General features: G+C 50.3%; 4 protein-coding genes across 4 annotated transcripts; 2 read left to right on the plus strand and 2 right to left on the minus strand.

Annotated features, from left to right (window-relative positions):
* Nucleotides 1-542: 542 nt before the first annotated feature.
* Nucleotides 543-2,099, minus strand: Z519_04759 (uncharacterized protein; the record flags this gene model as incomplete). The annotated part of the gene is made up of 3 exons (XM_016762504.1): nucleotides 543-1,043; nucleotides 1,095-1,713; nucleotides 1,792-2,099. 3 exons carry the CDS (start codon nucleotides 2,097-2,099, stop codon nucleotides 543-545), a joined length of 1,428 nt encoding a protein of 475 aa, XP_016621451.1.
* Nucleotides 2,100-7,082: 4,983 nt separating this feature from the next.
* Z519_04760 (uncharacterized protein) lies at nucleotides 7,083-8,792 on the plus strand (the record flags this gene model as incomplete). The annotated part of the gene is made up of 1 exon (XM_016762505.1): nucleotides 7,083-8,792. The coding sequence occupies one exon, from the start codon at nucleotides 7,083-7,085 to the stop codon at nucleotides 8,790-8,792; it is 1,710 nt and encodes a 569-aa protein (XP_016621452.1).
* Nucleotides 8,793-9,414: 622 nt separating this feature from the next.
* Nucleotides 9,415-9,672, plus strand: Z519_04761 (uncharacterized protein; the record flags this gene model as incomplete). Its single annotated transcript, XM_016762506.1, has 1 exon — nucleotides 9,415-9,672. The coding sequence occupies one exon, from the start codon at nucleotides 9,415-9,417 to the stop codon at nucleotides 9,670-9,672; it is 258 nt and encodes an 85-aa protein (XP_016621453.1).
* A 1,002-nt stretch (nucleotides 9,673-10,674) lies between these two features.
* Z519_04762 (uncharacterized protein) lies at nucleotides 10,675-12,805 on the minus strand (the record flags this gene model as incomplete). Its single annotated transcript, XM_016762507.1, has 7 exons — nucleotides 10,675-10,920; nucleotides 11,043-11,410; nucleotides 11,502-11,574; nucleotides 11,672-12,150; nucleotides 12,242-12,431; nucleotides 12,504-12,620; nucleotides 12,704-12,805. 7 exons carry the CDS (start codon nucleotides 12,803-12,805, stop codon nucleotides 10,675-10,677), a joined length of 1,575 nt encoding a protein of 524 aa, XP_016621454.1.
* Nucleotides 12,806-13,319: the final 514 nt, after the last annotated feature.

The raw sequence follows: 13,319 nt of genomic DNA on the forward strand, positions 1-13,319 counted from the left end.
GAGGAAGAGGACAGCAGCTCAAGGGACATGGGACTGAGGGCCTCCAATGCCATGGGGAAGATTTCCTGAGTAGATGGGGTACTGTAGATGGGATTTTTTTGTGCCACTCGAGATCTTCGGTTCCCATTGAGATGGCTCGGTGGATAACGACGGGGATGAGATTGATTGGTGGCTGACGGTGAGATGGATGATGCTGGAGATTGACGGAGACAGATTGTGGCAATGAGACACCTCGCACTTCCGTAGACTTCGTGCCAGTGCGTGGGAGGCGGATGAGCTTCGCAAGTGATAGTGCCAGCACTAACTTAGGGGATCCTCCAGGGATGCTGGGGTGGGTGACCGGACATTCTGGGGCTTCTTGGCCTTGAAGGACTCGTTGAGCTGGCTAAAGGAGAGCCCTAGGTTGAATATGGCTTAACTAACTCGACTACTGGCTCGGCATGGGGGTACCCACAGCCTCCCCCCAGAACCAGCGAGGTCACTTCCAATCCCTCTCCTTCGTACTCCGTACAGGTACGACGATCTACAGCTCCCGGAGCTCCTCAACTCAGAACACCGGTGACCTGGCTAGGACCTTCCTCGATCCCATTGTCCTCGACGATTCCCCACCACTTGTCCCAGAGCCCCTTGGTCACCAGTGTGGTCTCATCCATCGGGGTTGTCTCCTGCAGATACTCACATACCGCGTTCTCCGCGTCTCCCTCCGCGTCGAAATACATGATCGCCGGGACACTGACAGGACTGAAGGCCAATTGCCATGTTCGATATGTTGGTGGCAGCAGTTTGTTGGGATGGATGATATTTCGGTCGGAACATTCAACTTCGGGTCGAGATGCCTTGTTCCGCTTTTTGGCATCCTCCCCTGCCGCCATGTTGAATGTCCCGTTCACAAAAGAGACTTGCTGTTTGGTCCAAACCCGGGGCATGCGCTTCTTCTCATATAGTTCGATAGCTGTCGCGAGGCTAATGGTTCCGCGCACCACTTCCGAGATGACTGTCCCCAGGAATACCCCATCTTCCATGGCGGTGGCGGCTCCCTGAGCCTACGAATACTCGGTAAGCGACTGCATGGTCGACTAATGACGGGGACCTACCATATGGTTCTGCATGCCATGAGCCGCATCTCCTAGGAGGACAACATTCTTGTGCTCGTTAGACCACTTCTTCATGGGAGGGAGCACCAACAAAGGCCAGATCTGTGTGCTTTTGAGAAGCCCCAGGACCTTGCGTGCGAATGGACTCCAATCCTTGTATAGGTTGCGGAATTCTTCAATATCCATCTCCTCGGCCTTCGTGACGACGCGGTCCATTTGGAACATTGCCACCACGTTCAATTCTCGGCCGGCCGTTAGGGGATATAGCAGGATATAACCATGGGGCCCGATCCAGGCGTCCGCTGTATTCCTCAGCCACATCCTGGCCTCGGGCACTTGGGCAAAAACTTCTTCGTAAGAAAGCACGCCACGAAAAGCTGCAACTGTGGAAGCTGCTTTGGGCACCGCGTCCGGAAACAGGCTCTGACGAATAGTCGATCTGATGCCATCGGACCCCACGAGCAGGTCAAATGTATGCTCAACACCATGGACTGTCGTGACTTTGACACCCTCCTTGGTGTGCTCAAGAGATTCGACGCGTGATCCAACAATCAATTCCACACCGTTGCGTCGAGCACACTCGGTAAGCCCCGCGTGGAGGTGATCTCTACGGACAACCCTGCAATTGAGACTGTCAGTACATAGACCGCATCCAATGCTCTCTGCAAAGCTGTCGAAACAGAATGGACAGACGAACCAGTGTGGAAATCCGGTGAGCTTTCGTCCTTCCTTCGGATCGAAGCGAGCCAGCATTTCATCGTCCAGACCCCAAGTGTTGATTTCATCCACGGCGATCAAGTTATCCCCAATAATCTTGTCCACATCCCACCGAATTAGGATTCGAGACACATTTGAGAACATCTGAATTCCAGCCCCGATTTCACCTAGTTCCCGCGCAGCCTCGAGCAGTGTCACTTTTGCTCCTGCCCGGGCACAGGCGATTGCTGCTGTTAGCCCTCCCATGCCGCCTCCGCAGACACCAACGTGCAGTTTGATTGGGGCCATGTTAGGAGTCTTGCGACGGAGATGCTGTGTAAGAGAATTGTTCCTTTGCGTGTATGTCTTTCAAACAGGATAAAGACCTTGGGATAATATCGGATCGATATGTTCTCTCCCTGCAAGTGCATATGTCGACCACGGACAGGTTTGCTTATGCTTTTGGACTGGCCAGTTCAATCGCAGGTGAGGGATATGGACTATAGCACAACAAGGCTCAGCTTCTCCTCAATCAGACACTCGAGAATTAATATTGTCAAACAGCAAAGCTGTCCGGTTTCAAATCTCCGCACTGACACTTTTTGCGGAGTTGTCAGAAAGGGAAACACAGGCTGGCAGGCGGGACACCATGTCCTGGAGGGCCCCTTTTTATATATACGTCGTGAGAAGCCGCAAGGACGAAGCAACCAAAACACAAAAATTATGCATTCTGAGGAGCGTCGTTGAGACCGTCCGTCTATCCCCTCTCCCCCTCAAACATCTCGGTGGTGGTGACAGTGGTGGTGATGATGACAGTGACGATCCTAGGCGACAAAGCCATATAACCGCGGTCGAAAAAGCATCGAATCAGGCCATTGGGACCCCCTCCCCGGCTGGAAGGGTGAGTTGGAGATGGTGATGCAACCATGGTTGTTTGTCTGCCGAGGCCCAAGAAAACAAGGTGATGGTGAATAATGAAAAATACACCATATACGTTACCTCTTATCACTCCATATGCGGATCTGGATGTGGGATCGCCGTCAGCTGAGTCGAAACGGCACCTAAATACACTCCGCTCATGCCGATTGACTCTGCCTCTTTTCCCGAGCTATTTCTTACACTGCCAGCCTTGTTCCCCAACTATCACTAGGCTAGATCCAGACTAGGCTATCCGTAAAGAGCACAAGTAGGCAATCCGGCTGCTTTGCCTTCAATCACACTGATTAACCTGTTCATAACGACCCCTTCACGCGACCTAAATAAGCACCCTTTTCTCTGGTTCTCGACACGGCCTTTTATATTACTGACCTCATTGTCATCCTAGCCAGGATATCAGCAGCCAAAGGCAGATCAGTCAACATACCCATCTTGGTGTCCCGATTGAGCGACTCGGAAAACTGGCTATCCGGAGTGCACGATCTGCCCACAGCAGGGCCTTCTCTTTTGCTTCTCAGAAAAACCTAGGATCAAGTCTACGGGTTTTTGGAGTTTGGTCCTGTACGGGCCTGACGGGGTCCTAGTAGCCAACAAGCTTGATCGATACCCGTTGGGAGAGCGAAGCGACCTTGGATATACAGATGGAACGCCATTGAAGGAGTGTGATGGCAAATTCGAGATTTTAGTCCAGCCGGAGGATGTTCCGCCGCCAGAGAAGCACCTCAACAAGTGAGTTTCTAAGTTCATCTGCAAGAAGTTGTTGTTGGCCATGGGATCCCAGCAGCTGGCTGCCTGGACCTGCTGGTGGAGGGTATAATCAGCTTCACACGTGGGTAAAACAGTCACGGCTCTTGTCGAAATGCAGGACGCCGTCGCTAATCGTTGTGTGTCAGTCGGCTGTTTGCTCCTGCCAACGAAATGTGTGATGGATCCTACATATATCCTGAGGTGAAGGTGATTGATGTGATCACTGAATAGAACTTGGTCCTGGTCTTTCTGGGGAAGGGCAACAATTGGGCTCCAGTAGTGGCTTGTGGTCAATGCGTCCGGTCACGAGGCTGACAAGGAAGTTACAGCAAAAACATAATGTCGACAGAGTGGAACTGTCGAAGTAGAATTCTTTGGGGCAGTGGCCCTTGGATAGCACTTTGATTGAGCTGGTCTTTTGATACCTTAGTTGAACAGCAAGCCTGCCAAAAACAGTCGCGTGTCCACGCTATATTTCTTCAGAGTTACCTACTAGGTAGTTTTCTTCTCTCTATTCAATCCGATTTATCGACTTCACTATCAGGGCATTCTCCACTGCGGTGGCAGCAGCTCGAAACCCGGTTTCTGGCGTCCGTGACCGGTCGACAATTGTTTGTACCCCAAGAAAGGTACGGTATAATCTACTGAGTCAACCAGAAGAATACTGCAATTGTTGGAAATATGGGTTAACTTGCCAGTCAGTATCGCGATCTATGGTTGGAGATCAGTCCGCTGATTGAGCTCAAGACCCCGTGCGAGCCGCAGAAAGTCTGTCAGTTAGAAGTACTCTACGATACAAGCACCTACATCCCCTCAATCTAGTCAATCATTCGGGCAAGAGTCTGACATGGTTGCTGCACCCGGGGGGGCCCGCTGGCGGGTGTTGCGAAGAGCAAGTGATCCCCGCAAGCGCTCCCGCACCGCTTAACGGTCATATCTTGGCGGAATAGCCTATGTGCTACTGTAGCTGAAGATCAAGATCAAGCATTACCTACAGGCCATCTCAGGACCACAGCCCTTTCAGACAGTATAAACTGACAGATATTGACTATGTCCGGAGCTAGTTTGCCCTCAGGAGATCCTCTTGAATACATGTGCCGACGCCTACTTCCAACACGTCTTTCAACGCATGCCAGTCCTTGATCGAGCAAACTTTGCACTGATAGACCTTCAGTGACCCTTCAACAAGCCACCTACATGGTGGGGGCAATGCTCCGGCACGCTAGGGGGGTGGTTTTGGCCGACAACGAGAAATACTACTATAGAGCTAAAACACTGATCAACACCAACTATGAACAGGACCTCGTCAAGGTTCTAAAAGTCCTGTCATTTATTCAACTCGAAATATCGTTGGACCAGTAGTGCTGACAGCGGGTTTGTGCGTGGCATTGGTTGGGCGTAGCGACTTGATTGTTGCACCAATTAGGCCTACACCGCAAAGCCGTCTGTGCTACATTAGCGAAGCCTGGTACAGCTCACCGGATCACCTGGGGCCCCTTTGTAAGTTTATCATGAATTTGGCAGACTCACGTCCTCACAAAAGAATCCAGATTTCAGATAAAATGGTGTCAGCTGGACTCTGTCGGCCTACTAACATCAGGGAAGATGAATTTGACGTGCAACCCCCGAACGAGGAAGATTTTGATGTACCGGATATCCAAGAAATTAGCAAAACTGGCATCCTGAGTCGAATATTGGACCTTTTCCGACGGACTGAAAATACTCAACGAGAGGTATGTTCACCACCTGGGCTCTATCACATTTTAACCTCGTTAGCTTTGCAGCAGAGAGATATCTTCACATCACTTCAGATATGCATCTGAGATATACCAGAACACGTGCGCATTTTTGATTTGAACGGCCACCGAAGATACCGACGAGACGTTTATGAGATTCATCTCAAATACTTCGCCACCATCATCACTTTCATGCATTTGTTCAATGACCAAAACCCCTCAATCTGTCCCTAACGTTGCCTGTTTGGTGGCTTCTTCGCGTACCACACGTTTGTATTACGAGATAGGTTGCCAGGACGATATTAATTACCTTCTCGGTATTTATATGTGGCTGTTTACGACGGATGCAATGCTACCACTTATACACAACGCCGCGGGAAGCATATCAGAGCCCGACTCACTTTCTCCTAGGCTTAACTTGCTAGAGGGCGCCGGTTGAACAATAGCCCTCAACCCACCCATTTCAGACAGGGCGATGGAGGACTTGGGTTGGATTTGCGAGGAGTTTTCCGAATCGTCATCCGGATATGCTTTCACCGACTAGCCTCAGACTTTTCCCAACGTCTCCTAAGGTCTATGCGTCAGTGGTGCCGTAGCATGCAGTGAATATCATCACGACTTTACTGACGCCCGAGACACTATGCTGCTATGTTGCCCATCAGCCGGCAAACATTTTTGCCGAGCGAATATTCTCAAAATAAGTTTTCGGAGGGGGCGACGCGGGTTGCGAATCTTGACGAGACAGATGGACACAATGCAGGGTTGTAACCCTTGTGTTAAACCCTGGCTACTGTGGTCACCGCACTAGCTTGTCACCATGTTAGGAAGTGGAAAGCTTCTAGAGAAGCGAATAGAATCTCCAGCACACAACCAACGCCCGGTCCGTTCCCAAGGTTCAAGGTTCGACCGACTCAGCCCCAGCAAGGCTAAGTGTCATCAGCGGCAGGTCTATCGTTGGACGGTCTCTCTGCAAAGATGAGGCACCGATGAGGTACCACGCGTCCGAAAGACGTGAATTGCGAAATCACAATCTTTTTCTAGCGATGAGGGCCGTGTCTCCATCCTCCAAACTCTCGTCACAGCGCATATTCGGTGCTGTTTGGTTGTGGTCGGCATTCGGCAGGAGTCTGGCTACATCCTGGTGACGGCAGCCTTGACATTTGATTTCCATGCGGCCAACAAGCAAGTCAAAGCGGGAAAGGAAATTATTCCGAGTCTTCCCTGATCTCAGCACTCGTAATGATGCCAATTGCACTGGAAAGAAGCAATCTAGAAGCGTTTGGTTCTTCTAGTACATTAGCAGCAACCTCGATAGGAAATCGAGGCACGGGAGGAATTCGCCACGCCCCCCTTGAAGCCGACTGCAAGAGGCCAGGTTGTTGATTGAAGAGAGTTCGAGCTCGATAACAAGTAGAAGATTCATGAAATGTAGTTGACTCCGGCGTTATTCCCGCGGGGATCTCCCGTTTGCTGAACAGGTGCGTTGAATCGTGCCCACACAACTCGTCGACCCGTCGCGAGGCTGGCTGAGCTGGATGTCCGCACTAGCCTAATTAGGCTAGACTGTATATTGGCTCACAAGGCTGTGGCAACCTGTCCTGCTGTCGCCTGTTTAAACCCTCGCTATCACACAGATAGATTTCTCAATCAATCAACCAACCCATTCCTGACCCTGAGATTGGCTCAACAGGTAGACCCAATCGTGGCTATGGGCCGAAAAATCATGTGTACGAGGTAACACGTGAGAGCTTGCTGCGCCAGGTGGCTGTGGTGGTCAAGGAACAGCACTGCCACCTTGAGATTGCTAACATAATGGCACCGTTGGAATTATTCTGCAACACCGACCTGTCTTGACCTTCTTCAGTCCGAGAATATGTCTACAGTTGACGCCTTCCAACACCGTCCGCTCGATTTGACAGAGCCTGGGGTACGGGTATTAGATCTCTTACCGCTACAAGCTGATGGCGCCATCAGGTGCAGACTACGCCACGATGTGCTTGGCCCTAGTTTACAATTCTCTGCTGTATCATATGAGTGGGGGAGCCTCGTGTCAGGAAAGCATGAGATTTACATCGATGACATGAGTTTCGAGGTTCCCCACAACCTCCTCCTGTTTTTGACGGCGCTCCTCCATATCTACTCCATTGATGGATACAAAAGCCTCTGGATCGATGCTATTTGTATTGATCAACTGAATATTGAAGAGAAGAACCACCAAGTGCAGCAAATGAAGAACATATATCAGATGGCCACCAATGTTTTAGTCTGGCTCGGACCTTCAGATGACAAAATTGACCGGCTGTTCGATTTTCTGCAAGACCTGTGCATTCCGAACTCAGCAGAAAATGCTGCCCGGTCAGTCGCACAGTTGACCCTGGAGCAATGGAAACATTACCAAGACAAAGTTTTTGGTGCAGGAGTCCCTGTGTGGGAGGCTTGTGAGGCATTGTCTAAGCGCACTTACTGGAGCAGGACGTGGATTCTACAGGAGATATTACTTGCAAAGCAGCCATTGATTTTCTGCGGCGGCAATAAGGTACCGTGGCAAGCGTGGGCCATCCTACTTGACACACTAGACAAAAATCCCGTCGAGTTTGTCAAAATCTGGGCACCGGAGATCTGGGGATCGCCCGCCATGTCTGTTTCTCGGGAATGGTTCGCATTGATTGATGAGGGCCCGCGCGAGAATTTAATTCAGCTGACTACGGCATTCAGAAAGAGCGAATGTTCGATTTTACAAGACAAAGTTTATGGCCTACTTGGACTGCTCTCGGGTGGATCTAAATTAATTGTCGACTACGATCGTGAGATTGAAGACTTACTCCTCGATCTGTTAGAAATAACAACATCTGACACCACCATTTCGGATGTTGAAAACTTGCTGGAAATGTTCGAGATCAACAACTTGTCCTCCATCCAAATGGCGCTGGATTGCGTCTACACCGGAAAGTGCCCGATTGCTCAAATATCCGGTTGGTTGAAAATCGGTGCGACATTAAAAGGCACAGATGCAATGGAAGATATTTCATCCCGAGCGCACTCGAGACAGCTTCGGTGGTGCAACCAGCTGGAAAGTCAACAACTGATCTGGAGATTCAAGAGCCCCTCCGAATTAGAGAGATGGAATTCTGGAAGGTTGGAGGACCTGCAACCCCGGTTTCCGAAGCCCAATCTCTTGACCCACGCACGTGAGGGTAAGGTGATGAAATGTCAATGCCCTCGGTGTTGTGCCAAGCTCAACACAAGTACTGTTGGTTCAAGACTCTTTAAGGTGCTCTCTGCCTTGTCATACAAAGATACGGCCCGAGATCTCGAGGGATATCCGGCAGCACTGCTCTATCGCAGGCTTTCTGGCAAAGAGACATACTTCGCAACGCTAGTCAACGTGCGGGAAACCTCGATCATGCTCTTATTTTACGATCCTGTCTCCGTGGAAGAAATCCAACCCGCCAGATCTGCAACAGGATCCCTGGCGAGAACATTCAACCTGATAGCTCATCAACACTCGCCCCTCTCGCTGGAATCAGCCTCTCCCCTTGCTGAATGTAGGACAATTCAATTGGCAAAAGCGGGCAGGATTTGAAGCATTATGATAAAGGGCGCAGTGCTCTAGCACGGGGGGATAGGCCTTCTCAGGATCTTTCCGAAGTGGCTGGATGGCCTTTGGGCACTCCGAAAAGGATGATGCCGAGAGTATTTTCTGCTTTCCCAAATCCCTGGTCTTCATTGAAAAGTGAAAAAGTGACCACGCCCCATCCAGGTACAGGCTCATAAACCAAGACCGGAGCCATGACAGGCATCGGATTTGGGCTTGTTTGGTTTGTCATAGTCGTGCTGGTCCGGACCGCTGAACCTTCACAACGTGGACCGGCGTTCACGAACCCCGGCCTTCGATTATGGAAAGTCGGTAACAAACAGTGTACTGCGCCCGCCGTCTCTAATTCTTGAGCACCATATTGTAACTTACGGTTAGGTAGTACATACGTTGTTGCATTCTTCTATCGTTGCGTTATCATGCCTAGGTTGTGAGATGGTTTGTTAAAAGTTGAGCCCAGCGCCATCTCAATCTGGCCGACCTTCTCCTTCCTTCCCACTTTCAAGTCCTCGATTTCTCGACGTCGTGCGACAAGCCCTGCGCGAAACCCGAAACAAGCCCACATCACATAAATCCCTGCTTCGCGATCGGATTTACAAGATTCGAAATCATGTCGTCGCCGTCCAAAGTCCCAGACCGCTACATGATCCACGTTACTCTGTACTTTGCCCCCGAACACGTGCCCGTCGCCCTGGAAGCGTGCAGAAGCCTCTTCGAGGAGGCGTGGCAGGACCCCCGGCTGGATTTCTGTCAGATTGTTCAAGACGCCGACGAACCTGGCACGATTCGCATTCAGGAAGCGTGGAATGGGTCGAGGAAGTATCTGGAAGAGGTATGTACCGAGTGCCGAGTGCTCGCTTTTCATTAATGAAGGAACCCTCATCTCCGTCTCGGGGGAAGGAGCATGACAAAGCATAAAATGATATAAAATGGCATGATACATAGTTTCGGCATCTCCCTCGTCTACGTGGGGAAGTGATGATTTGTGAGTTGCAAGTTTGATCCTTGTACTAATACTTGGGACGACGGGGATAGGTTCAATTATACCAGCCCTACTATATTCCATATCTGAAGGCAACGGAACATCTATGGGTCAAGCCGCGTAAGTCAATATGTGTTCCTTTGTTCCACTCCCTAGAGGTGATGTAACAATCTTGGCTTCTGCGTTGTCTGAGATGCATAACGCGGGGGAGCTGTTCCGCGATATATGCTATGTGGTATACGATAACAAGGCCACTGCTGACTTCTCCTCCCCATTTCACATATCAGGTGTAATTCAGTTTTTCGAACGGTTATCCGGGTGGACGTGGATCAAGCCATCGTTTGAAAAGGATGAGTTGCAAGCTTCTTAGCTTCCAAGTTCCCGTTCCGATGGAATGGGTGGAAATTAAATGACGAAGAGAAGATGAAAGAGCTGCCAGGAGGAGCCGCAGTACATGGTGGTCAACAGTTGAGAAGGACCGCGTCTTGCTTGTATGTACTGTACGAATGGGAGACCGAGCTACTAAGGGCGATTATTCAAACACTGCATAAACTCACGAGGCAAAAGCACATGTATATGTCGGAATCAAGAATCTTACTTCCACGAGGCATCAACGAGAACTACTGCAGCTTTTGTCGATTGGGCTGGAATTGAGTACCCAATAGAGTCGAGCTGACTGACCTCTCTCTGTTCTCCTTCTAGGTTCTTAGGCTCGTCTCTCGTCTCTCCAACTAGAATAGCTCATCTTTTCTGTCGGCAGTTTCTGACCAAGAGCCTCTGCTCGATATACAATATGGAGTAAATGCACGCTTCTCCTTCTCTACCCCTTTGTTCCCTCTCAGAGTCACAAAAGGCCGAAGCCCCCACACCAATGTACGGACGGAGCATTCAGACCTTCTCGCGTAGAACAACCTCCGTCTCTTCCTTTCCCGCCACACCCATACTCTGTCCGATACGATGATGGTCCTCAACCACGACCTGTCCGTCGTCCTTGACGGTGATTTCGGTCGAGTATATCTTAACTTCGTCGGTGTCGCCAAAGATTGCGGCTAGTTCTTCCAAAGGCACAGATCTCGTCTCCGGGACCCAGTACCAGTAGAAGACCGAGCCGACAGAGAGAACGCAGATGAAAACCTACCCAGGAATTCGTTAGTTATCATTTCCTTTTTCTTTTTGTCCTTCCCAGGCCTTGTGAACATGGTATATTACATGGCACAATGCCATGGGGGGCGTGGCAGTGTTTGGAAAAGACTCACCAACAAGAATCTCCACCCGATATTCTGTAAAGCAGTGGGTGCAACTTCGAGATAGAGTAGGTTGGCGGCACTGTTGACGAAGACGCAAAAACAGACTCCCTTTGCGCGAATGTGCGTCGGGAAGATTTCGCAGTAAAAGGGGGCCCCGCAGGCCTCGACCCCCAGGCAGTAAAAGATGACAATAAGGTACAAGGCTGTCACGGCCCAACCGAGTCCGACTTTATTGGTTGCCGTGGGAGCGTAGACGGCTTCCATGGCAGTGAGAATTACCAAGGCCGCGATGCACCCGACGAAGCCCGTCATGATGAAAGGCTTGCGTCCGAAACGGTCACATAATGTGACGCCGATGATTGCCGCGGGGATAGAACCTATCAAAAGAGTAATAATATGGGTCAACTAAAGACCAGACACAAGAATGACAAAAACTCTACGGTGTCGGGTGGAACAGTTCGAGCTTACCTGCAATCCAACCGCATTGAAGAATCAGACTTTGTTTGACACTGAATCCCAGAGCGGAGTAGAGGGATGGACCCTACACAAGGTGAATTCAGATCAGTATCTTTCTTTTCCCTGTGTGGTGTCCAGCAGGTTTGACCCCTCTTTAAGAGGCCAGAATTGGCAAAACTTACATAGGCAGCAGCAACTAACACGGCGGTGCTCTGAGCCAAAAAGGTTACCAGACACGCCATGAGCATTCGTTTCCTGTACGAGGGTTTCGAAAACAGATGGATCCACGAGGAGTCGAGGGTCCTGTCGAACTCGAGCTGCATCTGCATCTGGAAAAACTCCTCCTTGACGTATTCTTGGTTCTCCTCCATCGGGTCATGGTGCAGTTTGCTGACAATCTGCCATGCTTCTTCCGCCTGGTCCTTGAGGAGCAGGTAGCGAGGGGATTCGGGGGCCCAGTAGAGCACGGCTAGGAGGGAGGTGGATGGTACTAGAGACAAACCCAGGGGCGTTCTCCATTGCACGTCCGGATTGGTGGTGTAGGAGAAGGCTAGACCTATCAATGCTGCGGTTGTGTAGCCGACGGCGATGGCCACGCCGGTCAGACCGGTGAAGAATCCTCGGGTTTCCGCCTGGGAGAGTTCGGCGATGTATGTGGATGCTGTTTGTGAGATAGAGCGGTTAGTATCTCTTCTTTCCTTTTCCTTTTCTTTCTCTTCAGTTTCTCCATAGGAATGATACGTATGACGTACTGGCAGCTATGAAACTGACTGCTGCAAATCCATGGATCGTCCTCGCAGCAATGAACATGCCGATATTCTGAGATGCTGTGACCAAAACACCACCCAAAGTGTAGATGGCCACAAGGGCAATCATTGTCGGTTTTCTCCCGACTCTATCGAGCGACCAGCTGGTGGCTAGGACGCCTACGCACCCTCCGGTCTGTGGTAGGAGTGCAGATTAGCTATGACGAAGGACGGTTGATTGTAGAAGATGACAGGAGCCAATACATACGCAGAACAGGCCAACCGTGGCCCCAACCAACGCCGCTTGGTTGGAGGCTGGATTTCCCTCAGCATCGATTAGATGCATATATGATAGAAAGGTTGGCTGGCCTAGGGTCGTGGAGATCTGGATGTGATTTGCAGATAGTCAGTTCAGACTGCTTTTTACTATATCGTGCACAATAAACGGATGAATAGTGAGTAGCTTACGATCGATGCTGCATAGCCATAGCAGAAACTGCCCAGTGACAAGAAAAAGCAACACCAGAAAGTGCGCCAGTTCAGTCTCTTGTGCGTAGCGGAAAACGTCATCTTGCTGTTTGTGTGTGTATGGGATTGTGATCGTGACCTTCCGAGAGAAGACTGAAGACTTGGAATTTTTGAGCTTTCAACATGTTGAATCGCTAATCACCCCAGATTTATATCAAACATGTTGGTCCACAACTTCTCCGGTTTCGTGATCTAGCCCCTCTCCCACAAAGCATCCAGACGGCCCAGGCCCGGACACCAGATTCTCCAGAGCTAGTTCACTCCCCTGTTTCCTCGTGCTCCTGACCCGCATTAAGATGAGAGAAAAGGATGCATAAAGGCTAGCCGGTATCATGGGCCATAGACCGGGGAATTCGCTTCGGTGTTCGCGAATCCCGCTGCGACCAGTTTGTTTCTGGCTTACAGAATTCCCGGTAGCCACGATACACTCAGCTACCTAGGCAACATAGTTAGCGTATTGCTGGTAACCGGATTATCTTGGTTATTTTACTTCCATCTCTGCTCCGGAGGGATTCCCGGAAACATACATGATCAAATTTAAACGACTGATTCTTTT

Source organism: Cladophialophora bantiana, assembly GCF_000835475.1.
Source record: "Cladophialophora bantiana CBS 173.52 unplaced genomic scaffold supercont1.6, whole genome shotgun sequence".
Lineage (NCBI taxonomy): Eukaryota > Fungi > Ascomycota > Eurotiomycetes > Chaetothyriales > Herpotrichiellaceae > Cladophialophora > Cladophialophora bantiana.